This window comes from Chiloscyllium plagiosum, unplaced genomic scaffold (genome assembly GCF_037043375.1).
Source record: "Chiloscyllium plagiosum isolate Xiang-an unplaced genomic scaffold, Cpla_swu_hap1 HiC_scaffold_18, whole genome shotgun sequence".
Lineage (NCBI taxonomy): Eukaryota > Metazoa > Chordata > Chondrichthyes > Orectolobiformes > Hemiscylliidae > Chiloscyllium > Chiloscyllium plagiosum.
The window spans coordinates 15,589,633-15,614,465 of NW_028270156.1; the positions used below are offsets into that span (position 1 = coordinate 15,589,633).

Consider the following 24,833-nt stretch of genomic DNA (forward strand, 5'->3'; position numbering starts at 1 on the left):
CTGGAATTGAATCAAATTGATGAATCAATTTCAACTTTAGTCCCACCAACTGCCAGGTGGAATTCAAACATATACCTTTGAAGCATTAAAAGTAAAATACTGTGAATGTTGGATATCTGAAATAAACAGAAAAGGCTGGAGAAACGCAGTTGGTCTGGCAGTATCTGTGCTACTAATTAGAGTCTGATAGGACTACTTCAGGCCAGTTCTCTTGTCACAGATGCTATTAGATTGGAGTTCTCTAGCATTTTCTGTGTTCATTTCTGCAAAGCATAAGCCAGGGCTTCCATATTACTAGTGGCATTATGCCACTGTACATCTTGAATAGCGAACGATTTTGGATTAGGGGAAACTTGAAATACCAAACTGCTCGAAAATTGCTTTCCATCATCTCTTGCATTCCTCATTCTAAATCATTTTCTTCTTTGTTTCATTCAAAAACTAGTGCTCATCATAACCACTCCCAAGTTGGAATGGTGGGCTGCTAATCTGAAATATTAAGTTTCTCAAAAGATTACTGAATAGGTCTGGCAACTTCTAGAGTCAGAGATGTACAGCATGGAAACAGACCCTTTGGTCCAACCTGTCCATGCTGACCAGATATCCCAACCCAATCCAGTTCCACCTGTCAGCACCCAGCCCATATCCCTCCAAACCCTTTATTCATATACCCATCCAAATGTCTCTTAAAATGTTGCAATTGTACCAGCCTCCACCACTTCCTCTGGCAGCTCATTCCATACACGTACCACCCTCTGCGTCAAAAAATTGCCCCTTGGGTCCCTTTTATATTTTTCCCCTCTCACCCTAAACCTATGCCCTCTAGTTCTGGACTCCCCGACCCCAAGGAAAAGACTTGGCCTATTTACCCTATCCATGCCCCTTAATTTTATAAACCTCTGTAAGGTCACCCCTCAGCCTCCAACACTTCAGGGAAAACACCCCCAGATAGCTCAGCCTCTCCCTATAGCTCAAATCCTCCAACCCTGGCAACAACCTTGTAAATCTTTTCTGAACCCTTTCAAGGGTCACAACATCTTACCGATAGGAACAAGACTAGAATTGCATGCAACATTCCAACAGTGGCCTAACCAATGTCCTGTAGAGCCACAACATGACCTCCCAACTCCTGTAGTCAATACTCTGACCAATAAAGGAAAGCGTACCAAACACCTTATTTTTGGCCACATTTCTGCCCAGCATCACAATTAAACTGAAATTATGTCTACTGGACAAGACCCATTATTCAAACGGAAAGGACGATTAGCCCTGTATCATTTCCTAGTAAGTTCTTGGGAGGAAATTTCTTATCCTACAGCAAGAAGCCTCTTAAAAACATCTTGCACAAATTGCCAAGAAAAGACGACATTATCCAGAAATAGCTTTTGGAGTCATTCCTGACCCACTTTCCTAATTCATCCATACAAGAGACAATTAGTTAATCCAGTAGAACAGAATTTATCAAGTTATTTTTGCTTAAGAATATTTTGAATTCAGACTAGTGCCCTGTTAACAAAAAGGCTAGTCTGGGCAGGGACAATGATCACAGGTAATCTCAGGTTGACAGTCGCATGGTAATATTCAAAAGGACAGAAACCAAGCTCTGCTTCCTATTCTAGTTTTGCATGCACGCCTTCACAGGTAGAGAATAAGTGAACAACACAAACACACTGTTGTGGTTCTGTTCGCCGAGCTGGGAATTTGTGTTGCAGACTTTCGTCCCCTGTCTAGGTGACCTCAGTGCTTGGAAGCCTCCTGTGAAGCGCTCCTGTGATCTTTCCTCCGGCATTTGTAGTGGTTTGAATCTGCCGCTTCCGGTTGTCAGTTCCAGCTGTCCGTTGCAGTGGTTGGTATATTGGGTCCAGGTCGATGTGCTTATTGATTGAATCTGTGGATGAGTGCCATACCTCTAGGAATTCCCTGGCTGTTCTGTTTGACTTGTCCTATAATAGTAGTGTTGCCCCAGTGGAATTCATGTTCTTTGTCACCTGCGTGTGTGGCTACTAAGGGTAGCTGGTTGTGTCATTTCGTGGCTAGTTGGTGGTGTTCATGAATGCGGATCGTTAGCGGTCTTCCTGTTTGTCCTATGTAGTGTTTTGTGCAGTCCTTACATGGGATTTTGTACACTACATTGGTTTTGCTCATGTTGGGTATTGGGTCCTTCGTTCTGGGGAGTTGTTGTCCGAGAGTGGCTGTTGGTTTGTGTGCTGCTATGAGTCCTAGTGGTCGAAGTAGTCTGGCTGTCAGTTCGGAAATGCTCTTGATGTATGGTAGTGTGGCTAGTCCTTTGGGCAACCCAAAGTCGCAGTTGTTCTGGTTACGTTCACCAAACTGGGAAGGTGGTTTGTAGGTTTATTACATATTTGTTAATATCTTTGCTTCACAAAAACAATTTATTTTAATGATTTCTTGTGAACCATTACTGCTCAATTTTATTCTAGATATATTTAATTGAATGCAAATTCCTATCTGTCTTTGAGAGGTCTGAAATCATGTGTCTAGATCGCAGCCAACCACCATGTTATTGCACCCAGTTAAATTATCAATCTCATTTAGCTTTCTGCATAAGTCCAAAAATAAATCACTTATCAACTGTAACAGTTTAGAAATACAGCAGTATTCCAATGCCAATACTTACACTAAGTTCAGGCTCCACTTCTTTGATCTCTATTGCTTTTTTCCCTTTCGTACCTGAAGCAGAAGCAGGCCCTGGTCCTTTCACTTTTTTACCTGGTCCAGCCTATAGAACAGTGTTACATTTGAATAACTACAATCTAACTCCTATATTCATAAAAACAGAAATATTAAAAACTTTTGGGCTATTCTAAAAAGACAGCAGTTCACTAAATAGCTTAACTAAACTACATGCCACAAGTTCTGATAAACCACAAGAACAGAAAAAAAAAGACTAAATGGGCACATTCCTACACCCACGTTTATTATATTAAATGCGAACAATAAATTTAAACATCATTGCATTTAATGGCGAAGAACGCACCTACAAGAACAGAAAATCTAGTACAGATTACTAATCATCATAATCATAAGTGCAAATATATTAATTACAGAATTGACATAATGAGAAAACATATCCATATTCAAACACATCCCACCTTGTTTGAAGGCTTCTTTGGCGGCCCAGTAGGTTTTGTTGCAGGAGCATCAATTTTGTCTGTGTTCGAAGATGGTGCAACCTTTCCTTGCGGCACAGGTTTTACTGCTTTTGCACTACTAGCACTTTTATTCCCATGAATCAGTTCTACCTTGTCGGAACATTCTTTAATCTGAAGTGACAACAGTTGCATTTGACAGCATAATCATGCTGAAAACTGTTCTTAGCACAAACAAAACAGCTTTTAGAAATCAAATGTGGATTTCAAACATAATATCTCAAATTTATAATTACAAAGAGCAAAGGAGTAAACATTCACCATCTTGAACACTGCCACTGCGCCCACCCATCAAGTATGCATTGGCAATCAATTGTACCATAGTGGTTAAGTATCTCACATTAATTCAGCACTGCTTACCCTAATTCAATATCTTTACCAAACAAAAATCTAATTCTCAATTTTAGTTTGTATTAGCCCAACACTGAATCTTCTACAAGTGTTCCAAATGTCTATTATTCTTTGTGTAGGCCAGTCTCTCCCCAGATGACTATCAGATGAAGTTGCAGAATACCCAAAGGGATTCGCTTATTTTTAAATACCTTAGAACTAATTCAGTATCTGCTTTACTAAACCTCTTATAATTTAAACTCTAATACCTCAAGCCTCAGAAACAAAGAGGAATTAATTAATTTGCGCTCCATAGGCATTTTTTTTTCATGCTTCAATTTTATTAACTAAAAATACATGAAATCAATTAAAAGGCTTCTAAAAATCCAAATACATCATTCCCATTGTCTATGCTACAAGTAACATCAAGTAAATTGAACAGGTTTGCAAAATACGATCTACCTGTCATAAATCAATGGTAACTCTAATTTTGCTGTTCTTAGTAACAAACAAAGTAGGGTCAGATGTAGAATCTATGTAGGTAGAATTGAGGAACCACAAAAGGGCAAAAAACATGTTTGGAGGCTTGTACGTAACTCCAACTAATAATAAGGAACTGGGGCACAAGATACACACCCTTTTCTATCTCCTGGTGTAAGAAAGGCAAAGTTACAGCCATCACGTCAGATTTCAATATGCAGGTAGACTGGGAAAATTAGGTTGGCAGTGGATTCCAAGAAAAGGAATTTGTAGAACGTCTACGAGATGGCTCAAGGGGAGGTCATGCTCGATAAATCTGCTAGAACTGAGGAAGTAATAAGCAGATTAGACCACAGAGAGCCAATGGATGTTATCAACTGGGAATTCAAGGCGGCATTTGATAAGGTTCCGCCCAAGAGACTGCTGAGTAAGATAAGGGACCATGGTGTCAAAGGCCAGGTTACCATGGATAGAAGACTGGTTGTCTGGCATAAAGCAGCGAGTGCAGATAAAAGGGTCATTCTCAGGATGGCAGCCGATGATGTGGTGTTCTGCAAGGGTCAATGTCGGGACCATATCTTTTCACTTTATACATTCATGATCGGGATGAAGGAACTGAGGGCATTCTGGCTAAGATAGAAAGAGACACTGTGGAAGCCATTTTGTCACATATTCAATGCTGGTCCTGAAGAAACCTTGTTTTCCTGTTATTGCTGGCCTTGCAGCTGTGCCTGCCCAGTGATAAACAAATTCTTCTCTTTGCAGAAGGCTATTGTATACTAACACCTGCTTATCAGCTCCTAACTGTTGTGATCCAGAAGCTATGTATCTGGAGCTGAAGTTAGGCAAGTTGCCCCATGCCCTCCTATTATCCTATAGTTAACGATCAGCTAACTGTATACTCTAAAGTCCCGTGAATCTCAACTTGTTGGAGTGATTCAGGACTATTCATTTGAATTGGTCTCCCTCGGTCTCCAGTGGTTTATCACGAAATAAATGTATCAATACTCAAGGTGTGCATACGTGATTCATTCAAAAAGATTTTCTCCAATAGGGACAGATAATATTGAGGTGGCAGGGAAGCTGCAGAAGGATTTGGACAGGTTAAGAGAGTGGCAAAGGAGTGGCAGATGGAGTACAATTGTGGAGTGGGGGGGGGGGGGGGGGCAGGAGGGAGGAGGGGAAGAGAGTGTGAGGCCATACACTTTGGTAAGAAGAATAGAAGCATGGACTATTTTCTAAATGGGGAGAAAATTCAGGAGTCCGAAATTCAAAGAGACTTGAGAGTTCTCAAGGTAAATTTGCACGTCGAGTCAGTAGTTAGTCGAAGAGCATGGTGCTGGAAAAACACAGCTAGTCAGACAGCATCTGAGGAGCAGGAGAACAGACATTGAACAGAAACCCTTCATCAGTTTGTTACAAACAGAACGTCATTTACGAAAAACTTTACAAGAACTGTAACAAACAGTACATTGGACAAACAGGCAGAAAACTAGCTACCAGGATCCATGAACATCAACTAGCCACAAAAAGACATGACCCACTCTCAGTAGTATCATTACATACAGATGAAGGAGGACACCACTTTGACTGGGTTTGGAGGTACCGGTGTTGATCTGTGGTGTACAAAAGTTAAAAATCACAACACCAGGTTATAGTCCAACAAATTTATTCGGAAGCATGACTGGGGAAACACACCCATCCTTGGATGAGCCAAACAGAGACACGCACAAGAATTCCTAGAAGCATGACATCCCAACCAGAACTCTATCAATAAACACATCAACTTGGACCCCATCTATCACCCTCAAGAAACAGTAAATGACATCACCAACCTAAGGAAACCAGGACATAACACCAGTGCTTCACTAGAGGGTCACTGATGTTACCTAGCATGATGATGAAACGGCTGAAATCAAACCTTCCAGCTCAGCAAGCAAACTTATGTATATAAGGAGAAACATCTTCAGCCAGAGAATGGTGAATCTATGGAATTTGTCACAGAAGGCTGTGGAGGCCAGTTCATTGAGTGCATTTAAGATGGTGATAGATAGGTTCTTGATTGTCAAGGGGATCAAGGGTTACGGGGAGGAAGTGGGAGAGTGGTGTTGAGAAACTTATCAGCCATTATTGAATAGCAAAGCAGACTCAATGGGCTGAATGGCTAATTTCTACACCAATGTATTGTGGTCTTATGGTCTATTGAAGTCACCTATCATGAGCGCGTTCCCCACATACATCTGCAATTTTCTGAATTTAGTGTATGCAACATTAGCACTAGAGTTTGTTTACCCCTGCAGTTTCTTAACTCAAAACAAATTCTATATCTGACTCCGACAATCAAAGATTCTCTCTTATTAACGTACTGTTATGCCTTAGTGCTACAATGGCAGATAAATCATATCTATTTACCCCAACATGTACATTCATGTCAATATTTTGTGACTGCTATGCACAGAAAAAATATAAAGTTAAATTAAAGGCAATCTTCATTTTGATCCTATTTGATGTTTGCCATTGCTTCAATCTCTTTTTGCTACAAATGTTATACTATCTTTGCCTCCCCCGAATCTGAACTACTTACGGTCCAATCTGCTTGCCAAACTAATTTAAATTCTCCCCAACAGCACTAGCAAATCCCTTTACTCAGATAGTAGTACTTGTCCTGCAAAGGCACAACTTGTCTATCTAGTGCAAGCCTCATCTATCTAGAACTGGTCCTCAACATTTCCATGTGAAACTTCCTACAATGTGAAGATGAAACAATGCTCATTTTATATTGTTAGACGAGTTCAGCTAATATCACAGATTTAACTGGAATATTACATCTCATCATTGCATCAAGCTCTGCCAACAGATCATTCTAACATCCCCAATTTCACAGAAAAAAAGGCAAGTCATTCATCCAAAATTAGGTTAGAATTTCTTGACATATGAATCTGGGAAGAATGTCTTTCGAATAGTGATTTTTTTAAAAAAGTGAAGAAAAAAAACAAACTTGAAAGTTGATTTTTTAATATGCCAACTCACCTTGTCAAGTTTCAACTTATCAACATCAACAAGGAATGGATTCATTAACCTTTCGCCAACAACTTTCAGAGCAGTACCTAGTGCTTCAAAGGCAGCATCCCTCACCTCGGCTGCAGAATCATTAATTTGCTGCAGAGAATTAGGTTACATTAATTTTGTAATTAAAACAGAAACTTGAACTGTGTAAGATTCATAAGCACCACAATCTTCAGCTACATACCTTAAGTAGTGCAGCACAAAGTGGCTTTAAAAGACTTTTTGGCAACATGGAGGCAGTACAATGACAAAAACTTCTTGCCAAGAAGAGAGATGCTTGTTGCTTGATTGATGGGTTTTTGTTATCCATTACAGCCAACACATCTTCACTTAGGTTCTGTAATGTGGTCTAAATCCAGATATCTTGTTAATTATTGATCAATGCAACTGAATTCTTAAAATCCATTCCAAACACATCAATTTGTAAACAGAACATTTTACAGCACAAAAGCACAGTAATATCAAGAATACAAACGCTGTAACATTTAGCCAAACAAATTATGAAAACCAAGTTAATTAGTTATGTGCAAAAATGAGATTAACTTTGAATAAAATGATTTCACAAAGGTTGCTAAATTTCTAACTAATCATCACTGCCGTGTATAATATTCTGGATATGCAAGGCTACAATGCGGGAAGAAGTGAGCTAATTTGAACCAATGAATCTCCAACTTGTACTGGAGATTAAATCTCTGCTTGAGATAGATTTGGAAAAAGTCCACTTTCAAATTGCTGTTACAATAAAGCACGGAATGAAATACATAGGAAGTTGCTGCTAATGTAACATAATGCAAATGCTAAAAAAAAAACTTGTATATTGTGAATAATCTCAGTAATTCTCTAAAATTAGAAAATACAGTACTAAATTTGAGCTACACACAAATGGCTGAATTTTTAGACCAGATTCTCAAAATTACATTATTCTGACGTAGACTTTTTAATACTATGAGACAATGTTACTTAAGATACAGGGAAGTCTTCGAGAATTCAGTTAAACAGCTAGTTTCTCAAGGGCATCTAACTGCCAGACAGACAGTCATTACACAAGTTACACGGCAAACATGAGGGGAGGAAAAATGCATTTCAGAGTTTTAAGACAAAATCATAATTTGCACTTAACGAATACATTTGTTGCATTTGCACCTTGTTGCAATTTATGAATGCTCAGCAATCATGGCAACCAATTTGCTTCATGTGTTTCAGTTAGATTAGTAATTATGTGGTCCCGTCTGGGGCTCATGTGCTGTAGTGGTAGTACCCCTACCTTTAAGTCAGGAGGCCCAGGATCAAGTCCCACCTATTACAGGGATGTGTAATAAAGTAACCTGTTTGGAGATTAGCGAGCTTTGAGAATATTTGTAGCTCAGGTGGAGGTTTGGAGATGCTTTAAAAAAAAAAGGCCCAATCACATGACTGGTAGTAATGTTGGAATCACTTGGCTATGTAGTTAAGAGGAGATTTGGAAGAAGAGTGCAGCAAACATGCTTCTTTGCAGCTCATGGAACGAGCTTGGAGTGCACAAAGCAAAATAATCTTAGCTCTGAAGAACTGCATCTTTGGATAGAAGACTAGATTTCCTTTAGGCAGGGGAATCAAAGAATAGTCAAGGTAGATGGGAATGTGAAAGCCAAAACGCAAACTGATCAACTATGATTGGCAGAACAGGTTCAAAAAAGGATGAATGACTGACTTGTGTTCCTACTCTGTATGTTTTTAAGATTAGACTTTTAGAATCTGCAGAGCATTTCTTTTCTGCAGTCTCAAAGTGCCCACCGGCACTTGATGTTGCTCACAGCTGGAGATGCAGCAAAGAGGGTGTAATCACAAACTTTTTTATTCCAGCATTACTGCAGAGATATAGTTAAATTTGCAAATTCTACCTTATTACGTTAGGTAGAACTGCCATCTCCCCTACAAAGCGATTAACTTAAATACCACTTCAGTGACTCGTGAACAAAAATCCAGGTTCACTTCTGGATACTAGACTGAAAGAACACTTCTCTGAAAGCAGTAACCTCTTCAGATGCAACATTACAAAGTGTAGTCCTCTCATTGGAATTTAAAAAAAAAGGCTTATTGAATATGTCTTTCAATCAACATCAGGAGAAATAATCCATACTTATGGGATCTTATTCTGTGCAATTAAGTTGCTGTACATTTCAATTGAGTACACTTTAAACAATATTCAATTTACTGTAAAGAGCTTTAGTCAACTGAGATGCAAAAACTGTGACAGACATAGGTCCTCTCTTTTGGGTTTTTCTGGCTACTAACTACAGAAATTTGCAATAAACAGATACAAATTATTTGAAGAGGGGATAAGTTGAAAACTATTATTAACCTGGAAAGTAATGCAAGTCATTCTCTCTCAAGATTTTCCTGGCTTAAAGTAACACTGCATTCAAATAGATGAAAATACAGACTAAAAAATTACCTTCAAAATGATCAATGAATCACTGGCAGGGGCTTAAGAACAATCAACCAAATAAAATTAACACAGGAAAATGGGCAATGACAGGGAACCATCAACGTGAAAACAACCACACACCACGACCTTATTGTGCACAGAAATTTGTCAATGTATGCAATCTTCACAGGATAAGACCTGCATAGTTGATTCTGCAGTCATGTGAACGTAATAATTAATGCTGAGCATCTAGCATTTGTTGAAATCAAGTTTTCAAATTCTGCCAGAAATGTTTACTTAAAATCTTAACACAAACCAAAGTGAGAACTTACTGTGAGAAAAACAGCATCAATAGCTTCTTGCAAAGCCTGAACTACTTGAGGTTTCTTCTCTTTAAACTTTTCCAAAATGGCTGGCACCACCTGAAAAAGATGAATGCTTTTGTATCAAGTACAAATGAGAAGCTGTGATCAAATGACATTGGTAGTAAAGTTTGCTCAAAAATACAATTCAAATCTGTAAATTTATTCATTTTAAACTATAAGTCGCAGATGTAATTTCAGATCCATCTGTAGTCACCAAACTTCACTCAATACGGTGGAAGGAACAGCAGGGGAACAGAAGCTGCAAGATTGCTGTGTCAGTATTAAAACTACAGGGAGAGGTTTACGTTCCAGACATCTCTTAAAAACTATCCCTCCAGAGTCTCAACAAAATGAAGGCAAAAAAAGACAACACTAACGACCAATGTAACAAACTACAACTCGTTCAGTGTTGCTGGGTCAAAATCCCAGAACTTTCAAACAGCACTGAAAATTTACCTTTACTGCACATGCAAGCAGGAAAAGTAAAATTCACAAAAGGAATGAAGAGGTAACTAAAACAGGGTGGGAAGCAGGCATCGACATCACCTTTCCACTTCCTCCTTTCCTGGACAGACATTTAAATCAACATACGTAAATCAATAATTGCCAGTCTATTGAGCTCACAGAAAGCTCAATTGATCCCACTGTTATACATTTAAAAAAACAGGAAGAACAAGGTACCATCTTTGCAAGGTCCCTTTGTCCATTCAGGAAGTCCATTCGTAGATAGTAGCCCTTTCTTCATATGCACATGTTTTGTGAACCTCATTCATTCCACTCCAAGGTGTGGAAATGAAGTGCGAGCTATACTGGCCAGCAGCTTAGAGGCATTCCCTCCCCACACAGGTTACAGATCAACCACAATTTCAATGAATGGAGAAACACAAAACACTAACACACCAGTACAGGAGCAATACATTTGAATCCTTCCCAATAACCTGAAGGGAAGATGCATTTTTTAAAAAAAGAAAAAAGTTGACTGGAACAGGCCAAACCAATAGTTTTATTATTCAGCAAGCATGATTACCTACAAACCAAAGATTAAAGCTACACTAAGTTACTCAAGTTACACTGCTCCTCTTTCAGTCTTTCAAATGTGACATTAAATAGTAGTCTCATCTCATCTGCCCAGTTGCAGTCCAAGGATAATATTCTGAAGAACTATAGGAGTGTTTTTCATTAGGTTTTGGTCAATGTTCATCCAAAATAGCAAATACAGCCATTTCAGAGAATCTGTTGCACCCAAACTGGCTGCTACATTTCTGATATTACACCATTAACTTCGAAAACAACTTGTTGCCTGGATGTCAATTTGAGACGAAGGAAAACTACTTTCTTTCCTTTATCCAACTAGAGAAATTTCCAGGTGATATTAAAAGATCCTGCACTCAAAGCAGGAAATTCTTTTCAGCTTCGAGCCAATAATCCTCCATAAAATTCAGTAGTTTTGTACAATCAATACTAATAAACATTATGACACTACATGTCATAGAACTCACTGCAACTATCACTGGCACCTTTACCAATTTTAAGGAAATATCAATCAATATAACTTTGCCATGCAGCATAAGGCAAAATATATACTGCACATTTTATCCATGGATTATTCAGAGGTCACATTTTTTGAAACTTACATGAGTAGCATAGGTCTGGAACTTCTTCCTGAGTCCAGACGCTAGACCCGCAAGACATTTTGCGCCTAACGCCACGAGCAATACATTTGAGTCCTTCCCAATAACCTGAAGGGAAAACAATTCTTTTTAAAAGAAAAGGTGACTGGAATGGACAAAACAACAATCTTATTGTTCAGCAAGCATGATTATTTATGAGCCAAAGATTAAAATACCAGAAAAATGCATGGTTGACACACAGCAAGGGAGCAATAAATAGATGGCTCCGGGTTCAAATAATTCAGCTGGACCTTCTCTTAATTTACAGTTCTACAATCAAGGAAACACATCTCGATACCTTGTGCTATTGATTGTCATGAGTCAACTGATGGAAATATTAACAGAGGTAGTGATTCTTTATGTATCTATTTATAAGAAATTAGCAGGAATGCTGTGAACAGATAAGAAGAGGACTCCATGCAAAGGCTTTGATGTTATTATTAAATATGCCACGAGGTAAATGTAGGTTTGATTGAACGAATGAATCTTTGCCAAGTTCAAAACACCAGTTATTTATCAGGCTCAAAACACATTGTTTGATTCTATTGAGAGATCGACTATTTATCATGAAGCAACACAACGAAAAATTAAGATTCAAGGAACAATGACACCTTTCACAGGAAAAAAAAAATCAAATATGCCTAGTATTTCTAATGCCACTCATTCTATAGGATGAACCTCGACACCAAACATACCTCAACCAGTTGAAATTTTCCTGGTAGAAGTCAAATTTGCTAAAGATGCATGTTTCAGAATGGAAATTGAGCTATAAACTCAAAAAACTGAGTTGGAAATAGTCTTGGTAACTGTCACCCATTGCAATCTAAAACTGTAGATATCATGTTACATCCCCTGACTTCATGACAAATTTTTAGGATTCACTAGCTTAGAGCTCATGATTCTAAAATTGAAGCCTTTCTCCATCCTGGAAAGCCAACATATACATTCAGTAAAAGTAGTGAAATTTGTAAGGTTTTAAAAGAAAAGTAGGGTTTCCACATACCAGAGAGAAAATTTGAGAAGCAGCTCAAAGAAATATTTAACGTTAAATGCAGCAGCACAATAAACATTTATGCACAAGCCTGACTGATACTTACTTTTTTAAGTGCTCTCACAACATCTGCATAATCTCCAGATTCCAGTTTGGGGTTTTTCACAAGCACCTCAAGTGCTTCCAAAGCTTCTTTCCGCTCCTGCCATTTTTTGGCCTCCTATTTTAATTAAACAAGGAAAAAAGTCAATTTGAACAGCATATATTTAGCATGCTAATAGATAACATAATAGATTAATCAAGATAAAATCAGGACCTGTTCTTGTGTACTCGAGAACTCTGTGGGAAGCTAGAGAAGTGACCTCGGTGGTGGGCAAGCTTTTGGAGGGAATCCTGAGGGACAGGATGTACATGTATTTGGAAAGGCAAGGACTGATTAGGGATAGTCAACATGGCTTTGTGCGTGGGAAATCATGTCTCACAAATTTGATAGAGTTTTTTGAAGAAGTAACAAAGAGGATTGATGAGGGCAGAGCAGTAGATGTGGTTGAGATGGACTTCAGTAAGGTGTGCAACAAGGTTCCCCATGGGAGACTGATTAGCAAGGTTAGATCTCATGGAATATAGGGAGAACTAGCCATTTGGATACAGAACTGGCTCAAAGACAGAGAGTGGTGGTGGTGGAGGGTTGTTTTTCAGACTGGAGGCCAAGGATCGGTCCTCTACCTTTTGTCATTTACATAATTTGAATGCGAGTATTAGAGGTTCAGTTAGTAAGTTTGCAGATGACACCAAAACTGGAGGTGTAGTGGACAGCGAAGAACGCTACCTCAGATTACAAGAGGATCTTGACCAGATGGGCCAAAGGGCTGAGAAGTGGCAGGTGGAGTTTAACTCAGATAAATGCGAGGTGCTGCATTTTGGGAAAGCAAATCTTAGCAGGACTTGTCCACTTAATGGTAAGGTCCTAGGGAGTGTAGGTTCATAGCTCCTGGAAAGTGGAGTCGCAGGTAGATAGGATAGTGAAGGCGACATTTGGTATGCTTTCCTTTATTGGTCAGAGTATTGAGTACAGGAGTTGGGAGGTCATGTTGCAGCTGTACAGGACATTGGTTCGGCCACTGTTGGAATATTGCGTGCAATTCTGGTCTCCTTCCTATTGGAAAGATGTTGTGAAACTTGAAAGGGTTCAGATAAGATTTACAAGGATGTTGCCAAGGTTGGAGGATTTGAGCTATAGGGAGAGTCTGAACTGGCTGGGGCTGTTTTCCTGGAGCGTCAGAGACTGAGGGGTGACCTTATAGAGGTTTACAAAATTATGAGGGGCATGGATAGGATAAATAGGCAAAAGTCTTTTCCCTGGGGTCAAGGAGTCCAGAACTAAAGGGCATAGGCTTAGGTGAGAGGGGAAAGATATAAAAGGGACCCAAGGAGCAACCTTTTCCAAGCAGAGGGTGGCACGTGTATGGAATGAGCTGCCAGAGGAAGTGGTGGAGGCTGGTACAATTGCAACATTTAAGAGGCATTTGGATAAGTATATGAATAGGAAGGGTTTGGAGGGATATGGGCCAGGTGCTGATAGGTGGACTAGATTGGGTTGGGATATCTGGTCAGCATGGACGAGTTGGACCGAAGGGTCTGTTTCCATACTGTACATCTCTGACTATTTACTTGTGGCCACTTCTCAACACTAAATTCTTGGCAGCATTTTATAGTTTTAAATTTCTGATTCAAACTCCAGTTTAAGTCTAATTGGAAAGTTTAACAGGTACTTCGAGATTTTTGAGAAGATTTATAGCGGAGGTACAGGTTCAGGTTGTACGTTTGCTCCTTGAGCTGGAATGTTTGTTTTCAGATGTTTCGACACTGTGCTTGGTAACATTAGCGAGCCTCTAGTGAAGCGATGGTATTATATCACGTTTTCTATTTACATCTCTTGGACTCTTAAGGTGGGTGATCTCATTTCCAGTTTTCTTACCTTAGAAATTGGTAAATGGGGTCCAAATCGATGAGTTTATTGATGGAGTTCCAGTTTGAATGCCTGGCCTCTAGGAATTCCCTTACGTATCTCTGTTTAACCTGTCCTAGGATGGATGTGTTTTATCAGCCAAAGTGTTGTCCCCCTTCGTCTATTTGTAAGGATACTCACGATAGTGGGTCATGTCTTTTGGTGGCTAGTTGGTGCTCATGTATTCTGGTGGCTAGTTTTCTGCCTGAGAGATGTAGTGTTTGCAGTCTTTGCATGGCATTTTGTAAGTGACATTTGTTTTGCTGGTTGTTTAATGTCCTGATTATTAACAGGTACTACTTGATTAAAAAGGTTTTTACTTGGACGGAATGTCAACAGGGGTTTTTGCTAACTGTTCAGCAAACAAGGGAGGCAGAGGGGTAATGTCACATGACGAGCAATGCAGAGACCATATCTGGGGATTCAATAACAACCTGTTGTTATTCAAAAAAACCACCAAGCCCAATGGTGACCACATAACCAAAACACAAAGACTCATCTGGTTCAGTAAGATCCATACCTGGTCTGGCCTTGGTGCGACTCCTAATCCACAGGAATACAGCTAACTCTTAACTGTTTTCTGGACAACTAAAAATGGGTAATGAATGCCCAACACCCACGCCCAGTGAATTAAAAAGCCCCGACAATAATAGCTTAGAATTTAAGAAACCTTGCAAAAGCCAGATATCTTTAATATTCTCAACCATAACAAACTAACTACTGTATATATAAAAAAACTACCAAGTGACCAATGAACATTTAATTTCACATGCTGTAGTATGCCCAAGCTACCAAAATGAGCTTCAAAAAAGATTAATTACCAACATTTCAACCTAATTTACAAGGGCTATAATGACATGGAGTAATAATAAGAGAACTGGCTGCAAAACTATATAATCTACGCCTTTTACTCCCCTGAAGTCAGGTGACAGGTTAAAGTGCTAACTAGAAGTTTGAAAAAAGATCCACCAGTATCATTTGATTGCAGAAACAGAATTTAAAGATTTCTGTAATACACTATCTTCTACAGAATGACTGATTTCAAATGCAAAACATCAATTCAGAAAAAAAAGTGAATATTCAGATTTTCCAATTAGTATACAACTTACCAAATAAACTCCAACTTAATGGCATTGTTTCATATTGCAGTAGGGTGAGTGTGCATTTAACCTTTACAACATAAACACTGCTGAATGTTATGTTAAAAGATTAAACAGGAATCTCTCTCTGGACATTCGTGTAATATTAAAGGGTTAAACTGCACTGACTGAACACTCTGGAAGTGGGCGGGGCCAACATTCATGCAGGAATGTGGATGATTCCCACGCCATTTAGACAGTCATTTGCTCCTACTCCCCCCTACTATTATCAAATTGAACAAAAACTCAATTTCTTCCATTCAGCTATAATCACACCTACATGTGTCTTGGGGAAATCAGTGAGTCAAGAAACCGCCTGCATAACAATCCCCCAGGATTAGGGCATTTACATTACCTCTGAAAACGATTTCATTCTACCGTTGTACCTAGGGTAGCATGTGGTCATGGGTGGGGGAGTGGCCAGAGCATCTGTGAGCATTACCAACTGACCTGTATAAAAGGGGATATATGTTTTCTTTGTTTGGGGCCTCACTTTGACTTTATTTCGCATGCCTGTGAAGTGCCTCAAAATGGGGTCACTTAGCTTGTACAGGCTTTAATAAATTTTAATCATTTACAGAAGTTGGTGTATGCAAATTTCATCTCATGTGTGAAACCTCAGGAAAAGAACCTAACAATGTCATCAAAACTGCAAAAATATTCCCTGGTGTATTACTCAAACTGCACAATTAATAATAAAGGAAATTATAATTCTCTCCTTAATATAAAATGTGCATAGCAATTTGATTATACTTACTATTTTTTCATAGAAATCTTTAGGAAGTTTTGAAAGAATCTCAACAGGTTCTAAAAGGTCATATGCATCCACAACAGGGGCTTCGTCTTCCTCATCACCTGTGATGAAAACCATTAAGTATCTTTACAAAAAGAGAGACAATAAATTATAGTATTTGTCAAATCTAGGTTGCAATTACGACTGACATTAATAAATACTCAGCATAAGGATTTTTGTCCTTTTGAACAGGGTATCTATTTTCCATTTTCTCAAAGCACAATTCGCTTACAGATCTTAAGAGGACACCAGAATTGTGTAGGCATACACTTCAAGCAAGGAATGACAAACAGTGACCAAGGGGTCTTTAAAATTGCAAAGAATTCCAGCCTTGGGTGACTGTCTGTGTGGAGTTTGCACATTCTCCCAGTGTTAGGTGCATTAGTCAGAGGGGAAACGGGTCTGGATGGGTTGTTCTTCGGAGGGTCGGTGTGGACTGGTTGGGCCAAAAGGCCTGTTTCCACACTGTAGGGAATCGAATCTAATCTGGAAACCTAATAGGGAATTCAAACAAACTTCTTCACCTTAAAAAAAAAAAGTCCCCAAAAATGTGGAACTATTGGGTACAGACAGTCGTTGAGGCAAATCAGTCATGCCCTCTAACCAATGACAGACAGTTCCTTTTACACTTTTGAACAAACTAACTTTCTTCGGCAACCCTCAAAAGCCTTTTACATTCATCTCTCTTCAGTTCTGAAGAAAAGGATCCTTGACCTGAAACATGAACAGTTTCTCTCTTATAGATGCTGCCAGATCCAAGAATTTCTAGCATTTCTCATTTACGAACTCAAATTTTTTAAAATTAATCAATCAGAACCTTTTGCTAAACTAAGGCAAAGCTTCCAGATCTTCTAGGAGTCAAGCCTGCACCACATGAAGGATTCAACAAACAAAGATCCTGATGAGCACCAAATTTACGTGATTTTCTTTGAAGTCAGTTACCAACCTTTCTCATCACCTCCTACTTGCTGCTGTTCAAACTTGCTTTTGAGATCTTGTTGAGAACGCAAAAACCTGGTCTGCTTCGGAACTGTAGTTGGCAATTTAACCCATTCTTCTTCAAGTTCTTTCAACTGAGGAAAAAAAATATTAATTTCTTATTCCCACAGTAGTTTTGATGCATGAATTAAAAGTTTGAGAGTAAACATTAAAATATACCTGCACAGAATTAATATTTTGCAGTGGTGGTCGTAAGGCATCACGAATCCACTTGTAGACTTCCACTGCCAATAATTTGGCTTCATCTCTAACAGCTTTTTCTCGTGATTCAAATAATTTTGGCAAAGCCTTAACAATTGGCTTGAGTTGCACAATTTTTGAACCAAACTCACTGAAATAAAATTGGAAAGATCACTGACTATTTTGTGCAAATGTCCTGGATTTCCAACAAAACAGATAAAAAGCAATTTAGATTGGTACTTAAAATACAATGTACCCTCAAATATTATGGAAGAAAATTGAGAAGGCAGGAAATTACAACTTTCAATAAAAGGCAACAGGCAAGTCTGGAATGACCTTGATATGCCTTTTATTGGGCAAAATAATAGTAGGTATGTCATATTTACCAGAGAGCCTTCCTTATTGTATCTATACAAGCCACAACAATTTTGGGGTTCTTGTTGTCCAGTCCTTTCAGTAGCTCCTCTTGAACAGGCTCAGGCTTTTCTATTTCTATATACATTAGACATATTTCCACTCCCAATTCCTTGGCTCTTGCCTTTGGTTGGTTGAACACTTTATTTACAACTCCTGATGCTACTTCTCCAGTGGTTCTAAAATTAGAAAAAATAATAATTAGTTTAACAAATTTCAAAGGAGCCAAATAATTTTGCAATATAGAGTATAGTTTGAGTTACCAGAGGTGCCAAGTTCAATTCAATTATGCCCTCTCGAGTTAATGCAGAAAATGTTATATACTATTAGAAAGAGGCAGTACGGGCCCCTGTAATTTGTTCAAAATCAATCTCATCAAAAAAAAAACATTTTTTGGTCAGTCATTTTACTGGTCTATTTAAGATCTTGCTGCATGGAAGTTACGAGCCCATCTTCCCTCAGAACGGCAATTACATGTAGCAAAATAAAAGGTATTACTTGGTCACAGATTTTGTAAAACAGAAGAATACATCCCAACTTTCTTGTAGGGCTAACTGGGGAACCAAAAGGAATGCAACCCAAGTATTTCCCAATGGCGCTATCAAGTCATTCAGCTCAAAGAACATGAGCAAAAGGTTGATCTTGTTTCAAATAAATGTTTCTATTTTCTGCAGAATAAGCAAAGTCGAGAGACTAAAACAGTTAGGGGTGACTAACCTATTATGCAAAATCAATATTAAAAAAGATATTTGACCCCTGCAAAGACATTGTGCAATTATTTTCTCAGGCTTGTCTGCAATCATTCAATCAGAAATTCACAAAGAAAAATAAACGGAATGAACATTTACAACAAACATGACAGTGGTAGGAAGTAGCTAAATTTCAACAAATTCAGATATAGGAATCCTCATTACTTTTAATAGTGGAGATTGCTTCCTCTAATATGGATTCAATGCTTGAATCTTGCAAGTATGCTGACATGGTAGCTAAATATTTCTTAACTATATTCATAATTAAAACCAATATTTGATTATCTGCCAAAAAAAAAACAATGCCTGATAATCTAGTACCAGGGAAGTAGCCCTGGAAAGACTGGATACACTGAAAAAGAGAGAGAATTATTGACCAGTTAGCCTAAAATCAGCAGTAGGGAAAACACAAGAGTAAACTATAAAGATGTGATAACAAAGCTCTTATAAAGCAATTGGACAAAATACACCACATCCACGAAGCAAGCATAAAGGTTATGAAAGCAAAATTATGCTTACTTAGCAGATGTGGTGTATTTGCATTTTCAGAATACTCTTCAGAAGAGGCTATGGGTAAAATTAAAACACATGGGATAGCAGGTTATATATATTCCCAAATTAAGAACTGGCTGCCAGAAAACAGTGAGAATAAGTGGGTCTTTTCCCACTGGCAGGACAGAGATAAGGGAACCAAATTCAACATTTTCAAGTTTACTGACAACACAAAATGGGGCTGGCCTGAAACATGAGAAAGATGCAAGAAGCTGCAAGGTAATTTAGGCAAGTTGAGTAAACAGGCAAATTCCGACAGATGCAGTACAACATAGCTAAAATGATGAATACTATACAGTAAATGGAAAAACCCTGTGGAAAATTGATGGACAGAGATATCTGGGTGTTCAGGTGCACTGTATCCTGAAGATGGCAACGCAGGTTAATACAGTGTTCAAGGCGGCATGTGACATGCTTTCCTTCATCAGATGGGGTATTGAGTAAAAGAGTTGGCAGGTCATGTTGCAGTTGTATAGGACTTAGCATTCCAAATGTGGCCTAACCTATGTACAGTTCTGGTTGCCATATTACCAGATGGGTTTGGATGATTTGGAGAGGAGGTTCACTAGGATGTTGTCTGGTATGGAGGGCGCTAGCAAAGAAGAGAGGTTGAGTAGATTAGGACTATTTTCATTAGAAAGATGGAGGTTAAGGGGGAACCTGATTGAGGTCTACAAAATCATGCTAGGTATAGACAGGGTGGATAGCAAGCAGCTTTTTCTCCAGTGTGGGGAACTTAATTACTAGGGGTCGTGACTTGAAAGTGAGAGGGGAAAAGTTTAGCAGAGATATGCACGGAACGTTCTTTACACAGAGGGTGGTGGGTGCCTGGAACGCATTGCCAGCAAAGGTGGTAGAGGCAGGCATGATAGCATCATTTAAGATGTATCTAGACAGATAAATGAATGGGCAGGGAGCAAAGGGATACAGACCGTTAGAAAATAGGCAATAGATTTCGATAGAGGATCTGGATCGGTGCAGGCTTGGAGGGCTGAAGGACCTGTTCCTGTGCTGTAATTTTCTTTGTACATATTTCAGTATGAACAACAGAAGAGGAGTATTACTTAGATGCTGATAATATTGGTGTACCCACACATCAGTCAATGAAAGTGGACAGGCAGGTGCAGCAAGCAAGTAGGAAGGGAAATGATACATTTGGACAGTCTCAGGGTATGGACTGAGATAAAGAAACATTTCTTTACTCATGGGTGCGGAATCTGAGGAATACTCTACCACAGAAGACTGATGAGCATGAAACTGAAGATATACGAGAAAGTAATAGATTGATTAATATATTTTAAAGGCATCAAGAAACACAAAGCAAGAAATAGTATTTAGAGGATCAACCAGATACTATCTATTGGCAGGGCAGGCTCAAAGAATCAAATGACATACACTTGTCTCTAGTTTTTATGTTTGTGTCTTTTGTTCTGCAAGTCCATACTAAAATGGTAAAAGATTCCAAAATCCAAACAACAAAACATCATACAAGTAAATATTAAGTCGAACACTTGTATAACTGCATTTGGAGTGAGATTTTTTTCTATGTACTCAGCTTGTGGAATTTTAAGAACTTACCGTCCTGCTACATGAGCATTTTCTATATAAACAAGTGCTGCTTCCAATCCTTTCAGCTGGGCCACTGCATTTGAGTCGGTTACAAATTTTTTAATTAATCCTAAGTATTTGGACCATTCTGGGCTTTTCTCATCTTGAATCTTCTGAAACAGTTTTGCAGCTTCTTCGTAGCCATTCAATCTAGCTTTCCACACCTGGAAGACATTTTGAAGTTGCACACGTTTTAGTTAGCATCCACAATACAGCAAACAATCTTACTTTATTTAACCTGTTTAAACTTATTTGCTACTAGAATCTACACCGCCCTTCTCATTGTCTTTTACTTCTCGTTCTTTAGCATCCAAGAGCATTCAGCACCACACAATTGTTCTGTGCCTGCAGAAATGTCTTCATGAGCATCAGATCAACCATGACCTAACTAAATGGCAGAGCAGACTCAATGGGCTGAACCTCTACTTCTGTTCTAGAGACGGTAATTTGTCATTTAGTCCAAAGTTCAATCCAATGTTTTCAATAGCACTAATTAAAACCCTGATATTTTCATTGATTGTAAGTCTATTCAAATAAAATTATGAACTTTTCAAAAGCCAGTCCTGAAAATAACTAATTTGCACCAATTCCTATATTATTTCAAAGACCTATTTCGATTTGTTTAAAATGAAATACCTTTTAATTTATCAATACTATTAATGTTTCAGTGAGGTATCTAAATACTTCATGGATTATAAATCACAAGAGGACAAACAGACAAAGAAATGCATGAGGTGGTGACATAGTGGCAAGGTCACTGAACTAGTAATCCAGAAACTAGGTTAATGTTTAATGAAACCATGGTAGACGGTGAAATCAGAATTCATGGGATAGGATTAATGAGATCTCATAGTTAAGGGTCCCTGAGGGAGCAGCAATCACAATATGGCAGAATTTGAAAATCAAACTCAGTTTTGAGGGAGAGGAACTCAGGTCTTCAAACCACTTAAAAGTAATTAGCCTAGTGCTATTATTGCAAGACTTTTAATCCAGATACTCAGGTTCAAATCCCACCATGGCAGATGGTGGAATTTAAATTAATATTTTGTTAAATGTAGAACAAAAAATCTATTGATGTCCATGAAGCCATTGTTGAAGAGCGTGTGAGTGAAGTCGAAGGATGGGGTGGGGAAGGTAGCTGGGAAGGTGACAGGTAGATGCAGGTATGGGGTGATAGCGATGGGTCAGTGGGGAGGATGGATCAGAGACGTGGGAAGGAAGATAGACCGGTTGGACAGGGCAAGAGTAGGGTTGGAGGGTAGGATCTGGGATGAGGTGGGGGGGGGGGGGGCAGATTTGGAAACTACTGAAGTCAATGTTGATCCCATGTGGTCGAAGGGTCCCAAGGCAGGACATGAGGTGTTTTTCTTCCAGTCATCGAGTAACTTTGATTTGGCGGTGGATGAGACCCAGGACCCACATGTCCTTGGTGGTGTGGGAGAGGGAGTTGAAGTGGTCAGCCACAATGCAGTGGGGTTGCTTGGTGTGCGTGTCCTAGAAATGCTACCTGAAACGTTCTGATGGTTAGCGTCCAGTGTCCCAGATAGAGAGGAGAACACAGTGCAATGAAAGCAGTAGATGAGGTGGGTGAATATGTAGTAAAGTCTCTGCTGGATATTGAAAAAGGTCCTTCCTTTGGAGATTTGGACAGAGTTGAGGGAAGAGGTGCATTCACAGGTTTTACATCTCTTGCAGCAGCAAGAGAAGGTGCCTGGTGTGGAAGGTGGGTTGGAGGAGGGTCATGGACCTAATGAGGCAGTCATGGAGGGAATAGTCCCTGTGGAACACAGATACAGGTGGGGAGGGAAATATATCTCTGGGTGGTGGGGTCTGACTGGAGGTGGCAGAAATGGAGGAGGATAATGCACTGTATCCAGAGATTAGTGGGGTGGAAAATGAGGATCGGTGGATTCTATCCTTATTGCGGTTGGAGGGGTGGGGTTCAAAAGGTAGAGGTGCGGGAAGTGAAGGAGATGCACTGAAGGGCACTTATCACGTGGGAAGGGAAATAGTGGTCCCTGAAATAGGAGACCACCTGGAATGTCTGGGAGTGGAATTGCTCCTCTGGGGAACAGAAATCGCAGAGCAGGGAAGTAAGAGATCACGATTTTTTTGTTGGGGGGGTGGGGGGTTGTAGCCCAAGGTTGACAGTTTCCTGTATCCTACGAAGAGGCAAGCATCACTAGGGCTCTTTCGGGTGCCCATGGCTATCCTTTTGGTCTGAAGGAAGTGGGAAGATTCAAAGAAGAAGTTGTTGTTGAGAGTGAGAATTAGTTCTGCCAACTGAATAAGTGTGATGGTGGAGGGGTACTGGTTGCATCAGTGGGAGAGGAAGAAATGGAGGGCTTGGAGGCCTTCACCATGGAAGTCCAGTCCCTTTACATGCCCATCTGCCATGGTGAAGATGAGGCATTGGGGGCCAGGGACACAAACGTCACAGAGGTGGTGGAGGGCATAAGTGGCGCCCTGAAGATATGCGGAGTGTTCCTGGACAAAGAGGGATAGATCGGTATCAAGGTATGAGGAGATACGTCCGGCGGACCTGGAGCAGACGGGGCCAATAGATCGACCGGTTTGGATTTTGGGCAAGAGGTGGAAGCAGGAAGTGCGGGGTTTGGGAACTATGAGATTGGAGGCTATGGGTGAGAGGTCTCCTGAGGTGTTGAGAATGTGGATGGTCTGAGATTTGACGGATTGTTTATGGGAGGTGAGGTTGTGGTCAAGGGGATGGGAGGAGGTGTCCATCAGTTGATACCTGGCTTCAGCAGTGTAGAGATTGCTGTGCCAAACTACCACAGTGCTTGTGAGTCTAAGGATCAAAGGCTACGGAGAGAAAGCAAGAACACGGTAAGGAATGGAATGATTAGCCATGAACATATTGAATAGTAGAGCAGGTTCAAAGGGGCCAAATGGCCAACTTCACTTCTTATTTTTTATATTTGCGCAAGTTGACAGATAACACAGGTAAGTGAAAGGTTATGCACTTTGGTAGGAAGATTCAAGAGAGACTATTATTTAAATCTACAAAGACTCTAAACAAGTAGAACATGGGCAGAGCGCTCTAATGCTTGAAAGAGAACTTCTGGTGCATATGCATGTTGAGGCAGCAAATGGAATGATGGCCTTGAGGTTGCGCCTGGAGTACTGTATACAGGTTTGGTCCCTCTAATTAAGAAAATGATATACTAGCTTGGGGAAAGTTGAAAAACGATTCACTAGGTTGATCACTCAGATGACGGGATTGACTTTTCAAGAACGGTCTTTACTCATTTATGTTTAGAAGAAACATTGCTCATCTTATCGAAGCATACAAGATTAAGGAGGTTGACAAGATGAATTGAGATGCTTCTACTAGTGTGGGATTGACAAATTAGTGAACAGAGTTAAAGAATAATGGGACACATTTAAAATGAATATGCAAAAGATTTTCCTCCAATGGTAATTATTGTCAGAAATTCAGTTGTGAAGGAGAAATTATTGAACCGTACTTACGAGTAATGAGATTGATTTTGAAATATTGAGGTACTCTAGGCTGAGAAGTTGGCATAAAATAGGTACGGAGACCAGAGGCAAATCAGCCTTCACTTGGTGTAGCATAGCAAGTTTGATTTGGAGATGCCGGTGTTGGATTGGGGTGTACAAAGTTAAAAATCACACAACACCAGGTTATAGTCAACAGGTTTATTTGGAAGCACTAGATTTCGGAGCGCCACTCCTTCAACCACCTGAAAGGAGCGACTCTCCGAAAGCTAGAGTGCTTCCAATTAAACTTGTTGGACTATAACCTGTTGAGAGATTTTTAACGTAGCAAGCTTGAGGGACTGAATGGCCTACTCCTACTTATTTCTTATGTTTTTATGGTTTGGACCATTCAGAACCACACCATTGAAGCTAACCCTTAACTGCCCTCTG

The 24,833-nt window shown here is 39.5% G+C and overlaps 1 protein-coding gene across 2 annotated transcripts in view; it reads right to left on the bottom strand.

Moving 5' to 3' along the window:
* ckap5 (cytoskeleton associated protein 5) overlaps positions 1-24,833 on the bottom strand; it is a 119,562-nt gene that overhangs the window by 68,804 nt on the left and 25,925 nt on the right. For both annotated transcript variants that reach the window (XM_087996318.1, XM_043705459.2), the window contains exons 3-14: positions 20,892-21,085; positions 17,985-18,191; positions 17,578-17,749; positions 17,366-17,492; positions 16,384-16,481; positions 12,586-12,699; positions 11,453-11,557; positions 9,786-9,875; positions 7,231-7,395; positions 7,011-7,139; positions 3,114-3,284; positions 2,639-2,740 (exon numbers count right to left, since the gene is read on the bottom strand). In XM_087996318.1, the coding sequence (XP_087852444.1) occupies positions 2,639-2,740; positions 3,114-3,284; positions 7,011-7,139; positions 7,231-7,395; positions 9,786-9,875; positions 11,453-11,557; positions 12,586-12,699; positions 16,384-16,481; positions 17,366-17,492; positions 17,578-17,749; positions 17,985-18,191; positions 20,892-21,085 (1,674 nt within the window). The remainder of the gene's footprint in view (positions 1-2,638; positions 2,741-3,113; positions 3,285-7,010; positions 7,140-7,230; positions 7,396-9,785; positions 9,876-11,452; positions 11,558-12,585; positions 12,700-16,383; positions 16,482-17,365; positions 17,493-17,577; positions 17,750-17,984; positions 18,192-20,891; positions 21,086-24,833) is intronic.